We start from the raw sequence: 13995 nt of genomic DNA on the forward strand, positions 1-13995 counted from the left end.
TCACCTAATAGAAAAAGCATGCCTTAGGAGTCAGAGGACTTGGATTCTTATCGCTGCTCCGACACTTATCTTCTGTGTAACCTAGGAGTAATCACTTAACTTCTCCGAACTTCAGTACCCTCATCTGCAAAATGGGGATTCAATTATTGGTCTCTGTCCTACTAAGATCATGAGCCCCAAATGAGACCTGATTACTATGTAATAATAATAATAATAATAAATAATAATAATAATAATAATAATAATAATGGCATTTGTTAAGCGCTTACTATGTGCAAAGCACTGTTCTAAGCGCTGGGGGAAATACAAGGTGATCAAGCTGTCCCACCTGGGGCTCACAGTCTTAATCCCCATTTTACAGATGAGGTAACTGAGGCTCAGAGAAGTGAAGTGACTTGCCCAACGTCACACAGCAGACATGTGGAGGAGCCGGGATTCGAACCCATGACCTCTGACTCCAAAGCCCGGGCTCTTCCCACTGAGCCACGCTGCTTCTCTAATAATAATGGTATTTGTTAAGCACTTACTATGTTCAAAGCACTGTTCTAAGTGCTGGGGGGATACAAGGTAATCAGGTTGTCCCACGTGGGGCTCACAGTCTTAATCCCCATTTTACAGATGAGGGAACTGAGGCACAGAGAAGTTAAGTGACTCACCCGAAGTCACACAACTGACAATTGGCAGAGCCGGGGTTTGAACCCCTCACCTCTGACTCCAAAGCCCGTGCTCTTTCCACTGAGCCATGCTGCTTCAACAGTTAGTAAAGCTTAGTATAACTTAGTACAGAGAAGCAGCGTGGCTCAGTGGAAAGAACCCGGGCTTGGGAGTCAGAGGTCATGGGTTCTAATCCCGGCTTCACCACTTATCGGCTGTGTGACTTTGGGCAAGTCACAACTTCTCGTGCCTCAGTTATCTCATCTGTAAAATGGGGATTAGGTTTGTGAGACCCACGTGGGATAACATCATCAACTCGTATCCCCCCAGCGCTTAGAACAGTGCTTTGCACATAGTAAGTGCTTAAAAAACACTATTATTATTATTATTATTATTATTATTATTATTATTATTATTATTATTACAGCGCTTAGTAGATAGCAATGAATGGACAAAAACACATTTAATATTCACCCAGGCAGCCATCTCGAACTTGTTTCTTGAGGGTCTTCTCCCTTTTCTGGAAGTATCTCCAGGGAATGACGGGGCTAGGAGCTCCTTAACACTCAGTGGGTCCTATGCTAATGGTCACAAACACTCTTCCTCCCTCAAGGCTGCAGACAATCTCAGTTATCCAGGTTTGAACAGTTGATGGGTTGGGGGCATGTACTCAGGTGAAATATTGACGTTCACGGACTTTGACAAAGAGCACTCCCCCACAACCCCATCCCCCGCGTCAAGTACACAAGGCATTCACGCACCCATGATCCAGGGAACACTCGGTACTCATTCTCGACAATCATGAATATATGCCCATCAATTTCTCATATTGACCACGCTATTGGTAAGTACACTTATGTTTGCCTCCCCGAGAGAATGGAAACTCCATGTGGGCAGGGAGTTTGTCACTTGCTTATTGCATACTTTCCAGAGTGACTAGAGCAGTGTTCGCTCCTAATGGGTGCTCAGTAAATGTAATCTCTACTCCAAGTGTTATGCAGTTTCTCAGTTTGAAGCCTAAGTATCGAGGCTTGAACCACTACACTTCCATGGTCCCGCGGGGAAGTGTGAGCCATCAACCCATGAAGTTATCTAAAGGACTGATCCTGACACTGCCATGCCCGTGGTCTCAAGCACTCTGCCCGGAGTAGAGGATTATAGGCATATCAGGAGCTGCCCCTGCCCATCTAGTCTGGAGAGAGAGAAGACACTGTCATCTATCCCCCTCAAGTCAGTTGGACTGACAGTCCTCTGGTGTTATCCCAAGAGGAATCAGAGATCAGCAATGAGAAATCACACTGAGTTCATCCTCCTGGGCCTTACGGACAACCCGCACTTACAGGTGGTGATTATCCTCTACTTGTCTGTCACATATGCGATGAGTGTCACCGGCAATCTGACCATCGTCACCCTCACCTTGCTGGACTCCCGCCTCCACACACCCATGTACTTCTTCCTGAGCAGTTTCTCCTTGCTGGAGATCTGCTTCACTTCCTCCTGCATTCCCAGATTCCTGGCCACTATCGCCACCAGGGACAGGACTATTTCCTACAACTGTTGTGTAACACAGTTATTCTTCTTCATACTCCTGGGGGCGACAGAATTCTTCCTCCTGGCCGCCATGTCCAACGACCGCTACGTCGCCATCTGCCGGCCGCTACACTACATGACCATCATGAGCCAGAGAGTCTGCACTCTGCTGGTGCTCTGCTCCTTGCTGGCCGGGTTCGTGTTCATCTTGTCTCCGGTAATCCTTGGCCTCCAACTGGACTTCTATGGCTCGGTAGAAATTGACCATTTCTTCTGTGATGTCTCCCCTATACTCTTGCTCTCCTGTTCGTACACCTGCTTGCTGGAACTGCTGGCTCTCGTCTTGGCCATGGGGACAGTACTAATCACTTTGGCGTTAGTGGTCACGTCCTACACGGCCAGCCTCCGTGCCATCCTGAGACTGCCCTCCGCTCAGCAGAGAAGAAAAGCATTTTCCACCTGCTACTCCCACATGGTCGTGGTCTCCGTCACATCTGGGAGCTGCATCTTTATGTACATAAATCGGTCTGCCAAGGACAGGGTGAACCTGACCAAGGGGGTGGCGGTGCTGAACACTTCCGTGGCCCCCATGTTGAACCCTTTCATCTACAGCCTGCGGAACCAACAGGTCAAGCAGGCCACCAGGGACCTGGTGCACAGCGTTGGATTTTCCTCAAGGAGGCGAGGGCCCTTGGTGACAAAATCCAGCCGGAAAATGTGCAGGAGATGCAAAGTCTCGACCACAGAGACTCAGTAGCTGGACATTACCCTAATTCTTCATCTGCACTGGTTATCCATCCCTCTGTCTACCCCCACACCCGCCCTTCTGGAAATCCTACCCCTGGTCAGGTCCCCCTGCTACCTCAGCCCTTTGCCCTCATCCACTCAGTGGGGATACAAAGCCTTTTCATTCTGAATGAAAGAAACATTCCTAGGTTTGGTAAGCGGGTCTGTGCCGAGGCCAATAGAAGTTCCCCATGTGTAATGGGCTTTTGACACATCTCCGTCCGTATCCGCGCTAAATGAGGCCCTACAGCTGGAGGAGTGACGTCACTGGTCATTACGGGGAGGGGAAGTCAAAGGCTCACCACCTTTTTACTTCCATTTTCTCACTCTCCTCTCTCACTCCCTAACCCCATTTCCGTACTCTCGATCCCCCCCCCCCCTCACACCTATACTCAGCTTTTATTCATATGTGGCTTAGGAGAAAGAGCCCGGGTTTAGGAGTCAGAGGTCGTGGGTTCTACTCCCTGCTCTGTCACCTGTCTGCTGTGTGAATTTGGGCAATCAATCGTATTTATTGAGCGCTTACTGTGCGCAGAGTACTGTACTAAGCGCTTGGGAAATACAAGTTGGCAACACGTAGAGACAGTCCCTACCCAACAGTGGGCTCACAGTCTAAACGGGGGAGATGGAGAACAAAACCAAACATACTAACAAAATAAAATAAATAGACTATATATGTACAAGTAAAATAACTAAATAAATAGAGTAATAAATATTTACAGACATATATACATATATAGAGGTGCTGTGGGGAAGAGAAGGAGGTAAGATGGGGGATGGAGAGGGGGACGAGGGGGAGAGGAAGGAAGGGGCTCAGTCTGGGGAGGCCTCCTGGAGGAGGTGAGCTCTCAGTAGGGCCTTGAAGGAAGGAAGAGAGCTAGCCTGGCAGATGGGCATAGGGAGGGCATTCCAGGCCCGGGGGATGACGTGGGCCGGGGGTCGATGGCGGGACAGGCGAGAACGAGGTACGGTGAGGAGATTAGCAGCAGAGGAGCAGAGGGTGCGGGGTGGGCTGTAGAAGGAGAGAAGGGAGGTGAGGTAGGAGGGGCCAGGTGATGGAGAGCCTTGAAGCCGAGGGTGAGGAGTTTCTGCCTGATGTGCAGATTGGTAACCACTGGAGACTTTTGAGGAGGGGAGTAACATGCCCAGAGCGTTTCTGGACAAAGACAATCCGGGCAGCAGCATGAAGTATGGATTGAAGTGGGGAGAGACACAAGGATGGGAGATCAGAGAGAAGGCTGATGCAGTAGTCCAGACGGGATAGGATGAGAGCTTGAACGAGCAGGGTAGCGGTATGGATGGAGAGGAAAGGGCGGATCTTGGCAATGTTGCCGAGCTGAGACCGGCAGGTTTTGGTGACTCCTTGGATGTGAGGGGTGAATGAGAGAGCAGAGTCGAGAATGACACCAAGGTTGAGGGCTTGTGAGACGGGAAGGATGGTAGTGCCGTCAACAGAGATGGGAAAGTCAGGGAGAGTGCAGGGTTTTGGAGGGAAGACAAGGAGTTCAGTCTTGGACGTGTAACTGAGGCAACTCCTCTTGGCCTCAATTACCTCATCTGGAAAACGGGGATTAGGACTGTGAGCCTCACGTGGGACACCCTGATAATCTGTTATCGATCCCAGCTCTTAGAACAGTGCTTAGCACTTTGTAAGTGCTTAACAAATACCATGATCATTATTATTATTGTTATTATTATTATTATTATTATTATTATTATTATTATATGTGTCTATTGTACTTTAATTGCACTGATTTAATCTAATCTGGGCAGACATACCAATCTGTATGGCCAGGGAGGATACTACTTCCATAGTGACTGACCCTGGGGACAGGCTCAGTGGGGGCTGCAGCCAGGGGATGCAGCTAACTAGCTGGTAGCATAACCCCCCTTCCCTCCCCCCGCCAGGGATGCCAATGCACTGAGCCTGTCCCCAGGGTCAGTCACTATGGAAGTAGTATCCTCCCTGGCCCAACGTATCTGTAGGATCGGTGAAGCCCGTTCTCCCTCCCTCCGAGTTCTGACACTTTTTACTAACTAGAGCTGAGAGTGTCAACAATTCCCCCTCCTTCCCTGGCCCCATTTCCTTTCCCCTTCTTCCCGGTTGGAACCGTAACTGGCGAGTTGCCCCGGGCCGCTCAGAGGGTCAAAGGATCGAGAGGGGCAACCCCCAGGAGACAGGCCCACCCTATTTCAATCAATAAATCTAACAATACCCTCCGCACAACCGACGATTCCCCCCCCCTTCCAAACCCTTGGCAGGAATTTTCCCTGGGACGCTGACTCTCCCTGCTCATTGTGTCAGGCTTCAAGAAAGGAGAAGGCCATGAATTCACACTCCTGCATCTCATATTATTGTTATTAATGAATTAAAAAAACATTTACACTTATCTCAACACTGGGGGAGATACAAGAGAACCTGATCGGACACACTCCCTGACCATCCCCCTGGGCAAATCCAGGCAACTTCCCTCATCGCCCTTCAGAGCTGACCTTCCACCCCTGGGGTAACCAACATCTGTCCTCCATCTTCCCCTAGTATACATCACAGAGATATTACAATAATCATAACAATGGTACTTGTTAAGTGCTTACTATGTGCCAAGCACTGTTCTACGTGCTGGGGTAGATGCAAGTTAATCAGGTTGGACACAATCCTGTCCCACATGTGACTTACAGTCTTTTCCCATTTTTTACATATGAGGTTCCTGAGGCACAGAGAATTTAAGTGTCTTGCCCAATGTCACCCAGCAGACAAGTGACAGATTAATACCTATGCAGACACACACCCACTAGTCCAATGGAGAAAGTACAAGACTGGACTTCAAAAGACCCGAGTTCTAGTCCCAGTTATCCTTACCTTGGGTCCATCACTTGACCTCTCTGGACTTCACTGTCTTCATATGTAAAATATATCAGATCCCTATTCTCTCTACCTCTTCCACTGTGAGACCTGTACTAGGGCAGGAACTGTGATGGACATGATTATCTACCTCAGCGCTTAGCCCAGTGCTTACCATTCAGTCTGCACTTAGTAAATTTAAAGTAATAATTACCTTTCAATCTTTTTATCGCAGCCTGCATTTTTGAGCACTTACTGGATGCCTAGAGCTTGGTCCTAGGTGCTGGGGAGCACAGGAGAAAAACAGAAGATGTTTTAGGCTAATCTACTCCAATTCCATTATTCTATTCTTTCTTCTCCCCCTTCCCTATGTCCCGTTCATCCTCATTTCCCATTTTTCCCTGCCCTAGGGCTCACAGTCTGAGATGGAGGCAGGGGGTAGGGCTGTACTCCCCAAAGCTCTCAGTACAGTGTTTTACAAGCAATAGGAACTGAAACAATACTATTGATTGATTGATCGAGGTGGATTAAAGATAACACCAGATATTTTTCTGTTGTCTGCCTTCCCTTTTACAGCGTAAGCCTCTTATGGGCATGTCCCTGTGCTGTTATGGTACTTCCCCAAGTGCTTCCTAGAGAGCAATACTGTAGGGAGCCAAATACATACTGTTACTACTACTACTACTACTACCACTATTCCTAATAATGCTGACCTGAATATACTTTCACATTTGGAAAAAAATACGTGGAGAGTTTGGGGAGGAAGGGTTGGGTGCGGTAGACGGAAAGGGGAAGGTAGGATAGCTGGAGGGGTTAGCTGGAGGCAGTTAGGGCCAGAGAGATGGGAGATGTGGGGGAAGTCTAAACAAGCTCATCTCTCCTGCCTCAGGGCCAGAGGCTTGCACCGAGATCAGTCGCTTTCCCGGATGGACTTCCCAGGGTAGGGGTGGGGAGCAGCAGGGATTGGAGCCAGGATTGGATTTGGCCCCGATCTGCATCTTTGGGCCTTCCAGCAATTTTCCATTAGTCTCTGCCTTTTCTCTGGGGACAGATTCAAAGTTCCTACCAAAGCTGATTGCGTTAGAGAAGCATCAGCGGCCGCCTACAAAGACCAGCTCCTTGGGCCCCTAGTGTGGTCCATTGCTCCCTGGGTTTCCATGGATATTAAGAGAGGCAATCCCACTCTGATCTGGGGAGGATCTGCCGAGAGGCCTTCTCTCCCATGCAGCACCTCTCCAGCGAGCCCAGTGCCACCTCGGAGCCAATTCCTTCTCTTCCACAAATATCTGTCTGGATATAAGCAGGCGGGCATGCTCAGAGCTTCAGGTCCAGGCCTGGTGTTAGGGAGGGGCCAGCTCTGGACCCGGTTGGGGAAAGCAAACTGGGGCTTGGCTTCTGGCTCCTCGGCTTTTAATAGAAACCAGGACACTCAGGACGGTCAAAATTGTTTCCCTTAGTCAATCCTCCCGACCCCCGGTGATCCAACCAGAGTCCCACCCCACTACGAAACTTGAGTACCTCCTCTTAGTCACCCCTTTCACCTGCGTCGATTCGGTCTGGATCTTGGGGTCAATATCTCCCTAGGAGGAGGAGCTGAGGGCAGAAGAGGAAAGGTTAGGAGACTTGTCTTTTCCCGGAGTACCTGGAGATGGGAAGCAGGGATTGAAATACCTCCTGGCCCTCAGGCAGATCCGTGGAGCCTCACTAGAGAAAGGGTCCAGTGCTGACCCTGCAAACTGGATGTAATCCCCAGATCACAGAGCCCAAGAAATGGTGATCATGGGCAGGTGCTGGTGAGATGAGGGAGAGGGTGGGATGGGGTGGGAATAATGGAGATGAGGGTGAGGACAATGGGGTTGATGGCGAGGTTACTGAATTATGATGGAAATGATGGTAAGGATAATGCGATGGAGAGGATAGATAATGGGTGATGAACAATGGAGGTGATGGAGATGATGGTAGGGATGATCGAGATGAGTTGGGAGGTTAAAAGAAATAACGGTATTTGTTAAACGTTTACTATGTGCAAGGCACTTAACTTAGCACTGGGTTGAATACAAGCAAATTGGATTGAACACAGTCCCTTTCCTAGATGGGGCTCACAGTCCTTAATATCCATTTTGCAGATGAGGTAACTGAGGCGGAGAGAAAAGAAGTGACTTGCCCAGGGACACACAGCAGACAGGTGGTGGAGCCGGTATTAGAACGCAGTGTCTCCTGACTCCCAAGACCGTGCTCCATCCACTAGGCCATGCCGCTTCTTAGAGCAAAGTGAGGATGGTGAGGATGAGGGTGGGGTCGCTGGGAATAAGGAGAGAGAAGATAGTAGGGATGGTGATGAAGATAACAGTTGTGACACTGAGGATAAAAAAAACATGGGCACATGGACGGTGGGTATCCCTCGTGGCTGAGAGGGGACAGTCAGTACACTGGCTGAAGCCGACCCAAGCCTATGATGCTCCTTTCCGCACTTCGACTAGATCTTTGAGTAAGGACAGCCCAGCTCAGGGAAACTAAGTCTTACTGTAGCCTGGGAAGCAGCGTGGCTCAGTGGAAAGAGGCCAGGAATGGGACTCAGTGGTCGTGGGTTTTAATTCCAGCTCCACCACTTGTCTTCTGTGTGACCTTGCACAAGCCACCTAATATCTCTGTGCCTCAGGTACCTCATCTGTATAATGGAGATTAAGATTGTGAGCCCCATGTGGGACCACCTGATTACCTTGTATCTACCCCGGCGTTTAGAATAGTGCTTGGCACATAGTAAGCACTTAACAAATGCCATAATTATTATTGACAAGTATTCCATTTCATCAATCAATCAATCAATCAGTCAATCAATCCAACAACAGTACGGATTGAGCCCTTACTATGTGCAAAGCCCAGGGCCAGGTGTTCGGGAGAATACAACAGAATTAGTAGGCATAATCTCTGCATTCAAGTTGTTTACATTTTCGTGGATCAATCAACTAATGGCACTTAGTGAGCACTTACTCTGTGCAGAGCACTGTAGGGAGAGTACTGCAGAGTTAGCAGACGTGATTTCTGCACTTGAGGTGCTTATAGTCGGGCTGGGGGGCAGAAACTTAGACAATTTACAGACAGAGGCAGCGACGGAGTTTAGTGATCTCTACGTAACTATTATGGGTGGAATATGTCCTACCTAAGAATTTAGAGGTTGTGGCCATACTGAAGAAGCAGCAGTGGGGAATTGAGTTGGAGAGATAAAAGATGAATTTGGGAAATCTTCTTAGAGAAGATGTTATTTCAGAAGGGCTTTGAAGTTGAGGAGAACTAGGTGAAGTAGCATGAAGCAGCATGGCCTAATGGATAGAGCACAGGCCTAGGAGTCAGAAGGCCCTGGCTTCTAATCCCGGCTACACCACTTGTCTGCTATGTGACCTTGGGCAAGTCACTTAACATCTCTGTGCCTCAGTTACCTCATCTATAAACCCCCAGCTTTTCCCTCTTCACACTGATTTCTCGCCTTTCTCCTCCTCAGATCAGGCAAACGTCCTGATGGGAAACCAGACCAGTGATTGAGTTCATTCTCCTGGGGCTGCCGGGGGCCCCTAAGTGGAAGGCGGAGATTTTCTTCTTTCTGTTTCAATCCTATGCGCTGAGCGTCACCGGAAACCTGACCATCTTCTCCCACACCCTGCTAGACTCCCTCCTCCACACCCTCATGTACTTCTTCCTGTGCTGCTTCTCCTTCCTGGTTATCTGCGTCACCTTCGCCTGCATTCGCAGGTTCCAGGCTACCATTGTCACCGGGAATAGGACGATTTCCTACAACTGCTGTGTAACTCAGCTATTTTTCGTCAACCTCTTGGTAGTGACCGAGTCCTTCCTCCTGGCTGCCGGGTCCTACGACCGCTATGTCGCCATCTGCCGCCCGACTACACGACTGTCATGAGTCAGAGAGTCTACATCCTACTGGTCCTCTGCTCCTGGCTAACCGGGTTCCTGGTCATTCCTCCTGTCATCCTGGGCTTCCACGTGGACTTCTGTGGCTCGGTTGACATTGATCATTTCGTCTGTGATATCTCCACTCAGCTCCTGCTCTCCTGCTCGGACGCCGAGTTCTTGAAGCTGATGGCTTTCTTTTTGGCAGTGGGGACACTCCTATTCACTTTGGCGTTAGTGGGCATGCCCTATCGCCCGCGTCATCCGGAGACTGCGCTCCGCTCAGCAGAGGAAAAAGACCTCTTCCACCTGCTCCTCCAAAATGGTCGTGGTCTCCATCACACACGGGAGCTGCATCTTTATATACATCAAACCATCTGCCAAGGACAGGGTGGGCTTCAACAAGGGAGTGGCCGTGCTCTACACTTCTGTGGTCCCCATGATTAACCCGTTCATCTACACCCTACGGAATCAGCAGGTCAAGCAGGCCATAAGGGCCCTGACGCACCGAGTTGAATTTTCCACCAAGGGGTGAGGATTCTTCAGCGACGAAATCCTACAGGAAAATCTGCAGGAGACGCAGAGGGTCGACCACAGAGACTCGGTACCTGTACATTAGCCTAATGCTCCATCTGCTGTCTAACAAACGAGAGCTGATGGTTCTCCTTAACTCTATGCGCCCCCGTACCTCCCCTCCTGGAAATCCCTCCCTTGGCCAGATCCCCTACTGCCTCAGTCCTTTGTCCTCTGCCTCATCCTTTTGTCCCCATCCACTCAGAGGGGAGTCAAGCCTTTTCACCCCACGTGAGAGACATTCCAAGGTTGGTTCAGCGGGTCTGTGCCAATGTCAATAGAAATATCCAGGTTCAAAGTGGTCTTTGCAAATTTCCATCTGTTACCGAGCTAAGTGAGGCCTTTCAGCAAGAGGCCCTTTAGCCCTGACTCGTTCCCTTTGTTCTTCCCTCCTCTCCCCACCCCGAGGCACCTTTCGGTATATATCTTTAATTTAATGTATTTATATTGATGTCTGTTTACTTGTATTGATGTATGTCTCCCCACCTCTAGACTGTGAGCTCGTTGTGGGCGGGAATTGTCTCTCTCTATTGCTGTATCATACTTCCCCCAAGCGTTAGTACAGTGTTCTGCGCATAGTAAACGCTCAATAAATAAGATTGAAGGAATGAATGAATTACAGGGAAGGGAAGCCAAAAGGTAACCACCTTTTACTCCCATCTTCTCACTCCTCTCTCTCATTCCCACCCTTTCTATCTTCTCTCCCACTCCCACCCTCCAGCTTCCCAGCTCATTCCCACCCTCTCACTCTCCCTTTCACATGTATCCTCGGTTTATATGCATGTTTCTCTTATACTGTATTGCGATGATTTCATCTGATCTGGGCAGATATTCCAATCTGTCCTATTTGTTCCGCTCCCTAGCTAATCCTTGTTTTTACTCTGGTTCCCATTTTAATGGAAACTACTGGAAACATTGCCAGGATCCGCTCTTTCTTCTCCATCCAAACCGTTACCCTGCTCGTTCAAGCTCTCATCCTATCCCGTCTGGACTACTGCATCAGTCTTCTCTCTGATCTCCCATCCTCGTGTCTCTCCCCATTTCAATCCATACTTCATGCTGCTGCCCGGATTGTCTTTGTCCAGAAACGCTCTAGGCATATTACTCCCCTTCTCAGAAATCTCCAATGGCTACCAATCAATCTGCACATCAGGCAGAAACTCCTCACCCTCGGCTTCAAGGCTCTCCATCACCTCGCCCCCTCCTACCTCACCTCCCTTCTGTCCTTCTACAGACCACCCCGCACCTTCCGCTCCTCTGCCGCTAATCTCCTCACCGTGCCTCGTTCTCGCCTGTCCCGCCATCGACCCCCGACCCACGTCATCCCCCGGGCATGGAATGCCCTCCCTCTGCCCATCCGCCAAGCTAGCTCTCTTCCTCCCTTCAAGGCCCTACTGAGAGCTCACCTCCTCCAGGAGGCCTTCCCAGACTAAGCCCCCTCCTTCCTCTCCCCCTCGTCCCCCTCTCGATCCCCCGTCTCACCTCCTTCCCTTCCCCACAGCACCTGTATATATGTATATATGTTTATACATACTTATTACTCTATTTATTTATTCATTTTACTTGTACATATCCATTCTATTTATTTTATTTTGTTAATATGTTTGGTTTTGTTCTCTGTCTACCTCTTCTAGACTGTGAAACCACTGTTGGGTAGGGACTGTCTTTATATGTTGCCAACCTGTACTTCCCAAACGCTTAGTACAGTGCTCTGCACACAGTAAGCGCTCAATAAATACGACTGATTGATTGGAAAGTAGTAGTATAGTGCCTAAGACTCACTAGGCAGTCAATAAATTCCATTTGATTAATGGATGGATTGCTTAATACTCAGCACGCCTTCAATATATGCTATCAGCACTCTGTAAGTGATCAACAAATGTCATTTCATTGATTGATGGATTCCTTTGCAGTCAATAGGCTCTACGAAGATACCGTGCGACCAACTGATGAATTGATTTGCACACGGTAGGTACTCAGTAAATACCAGAAATGGACTAAAGGAGTAATGGATTGACTAATTGATTGATTAATTTATAGACCTAGAATCCCAGGTCATATGAGATGGGGTGAGGGCTAGGGTAAGTGCATACTGATCTAAGACCAGATGTCCTAGAAGCGGGCTGAGATTCTGGGGAAAACCACAGGGAACATTGGGATCAAGGAAACACCAGACGACAGGCTGGGAGAAGTTGGTTAGCACCTGATCTGTCATCCTTGTTGTTGTTCCCGGAAATGTTACCAAATGGCGAGACTGATCCCAGCCCTTTCAGCAGTTCCGGGAGGTCCTCAAGGGAGGCGCTAGATTGACTAATGGATTGATTGATTGATTAACTGCCGGGTCAGCCCTTGACATTGGACCCCCGCAGGAAAGGACAGCCCAGAGTGGCTGCGGGGATTAAGCTAGAATCCGGACCGAGTGTCAGCGGGGAACATATTGTCACACGAGCTGCAGCGGTGGGCAGAACATTAGTAACCTCCTAGGCGACTTTCCGACGGGCCTCTGGTCATTCTGAGCTTCCGGGAGGGTGAATAAATGGGCCTGTCATAATATCCAGTCCGCAACCACAGATCAGGAATTCTGGGAGGGAGTGGACACGGAAGAGTCCCGCTGGGAGAGTCCCGATGACAGGATAAGTGTGTGTATGGGTCTTTCGGTCGGCCATCCTTGTCTCAGCTCTGACTTGATAGCACGGGGACCTGCAAAACGCCAGGGAGAAGAATGTGGGGAGCAGAGTGTCAAAGGGGCCGAAGGACAGAGATTCTGTCTGGAAACTTTCCCACGTTCAGTTGGGAGGCGGCTTCCCCGGTAAATGGAATGATCAGAGCTAGAGCTGCCCTGGGATAAAGTTTTCCCCATTTCGGCTCCGACACCCCAGCTAACATTAGTGTCACAGGTGTCTCCAGTATCTCGTCCTGTATAGAGCAGAGGGAAAAGTTTCCTCACTTCTTTTCCCCGTGGTGGACAGAAATACACGCCTCTTCCTGTTTCCTTCTCAAGTAAGAGGGAAGGACAGAGAGATTGGGGAAAGGAGTGCTGAGGAAGGAGAGCACTCCACGAATTTGGGAAGGAAGAGCCTCGCTTCTGTACATGTGATAGACAAGGGAGGACCCACGGGGGACGGAAGGGAGGAACGGAACGAGAGAATAACTGGCGGATGCTACTTCTCCCAGAGAGGTGTAACATAGAGAACACAGAGTCAGTCATTAGCTTCTAATCAGAGACCTTTAATCCCACACCTTCCTAGGAGGTTTTAACCCATTGCCACCTGTCCAGGTACTGAGCGCGATTTGTTGACAAGGGTGGGGTTTTAACACATCACTAAATCCTGTCGGTCCCACCTTCACAACGTCGCTAAAATCCACCCTTTCCTTTTCTTCCAAACTGCTACCACGTTAATACAATCACTCATCCTATCCATCCTGGATTATTGCTTCAGCCTTCTTGCTGACCTCCCAGTTTCTCTTTCTCCCCACTCTAATCCATACTTCGCTCTGCTGCCTGGATCATTTTTCTACAAAACCGTTCAGGACATTTCTCCCCACTCTTCAAAAAACTCTTGTGGTTTCCCATCCACCTCCGCATACAACAGAAACTCCTCATTATTGGTTTTAAAGCTCTCAATCGCTTTGCCCCCTCCTACTTCTCCTTGCTAGTCTCCAATTACAACCAAGACCGCACACTTAGCTCCTCTAATGCCAACCTT

The 13995-nt window shown here is 49.2% G+C and overlaps 1 protein-coding gene across 1 annotated transcript; it reads left to right on the forward strand.

Annotated features, from left to right (window-relative positions):
- Window positions 1-1939: 1939 nt before the first annotated feature.
- LOC119924227 (olfactory receptor 6C74-like) lies at window positions 1940-2941 on the forward strand. The gene has a single exon (XM_038743187.1). It carries the CDS (start codon window positions 1940-1942, stop codon window positions 2939-2941), a length of 1002 nt encoding a protein of 333 aa, XP_038599115.1.
- Window positions 2942-13995: the final 11054 nt, after the last annotated feature.

This window comes from Tachyglossus aculeatus, unplaced genomic scaffold (assembly GCF_015852505.1).
Source record: "Tachyglossus aculeatus isolate mTacAcu1 unplaced genomic scaffold, mTacAcu1.pri scaffold_88_arrow_ctg1, whole genome shotgun sequence".
Lineage (NCBI taxonomy): Eukaryota > Metazoa > Chordata > Mammalia > Monotremata > Tachyglossidae > Tachyglossus > Tachyglossus aculeatus.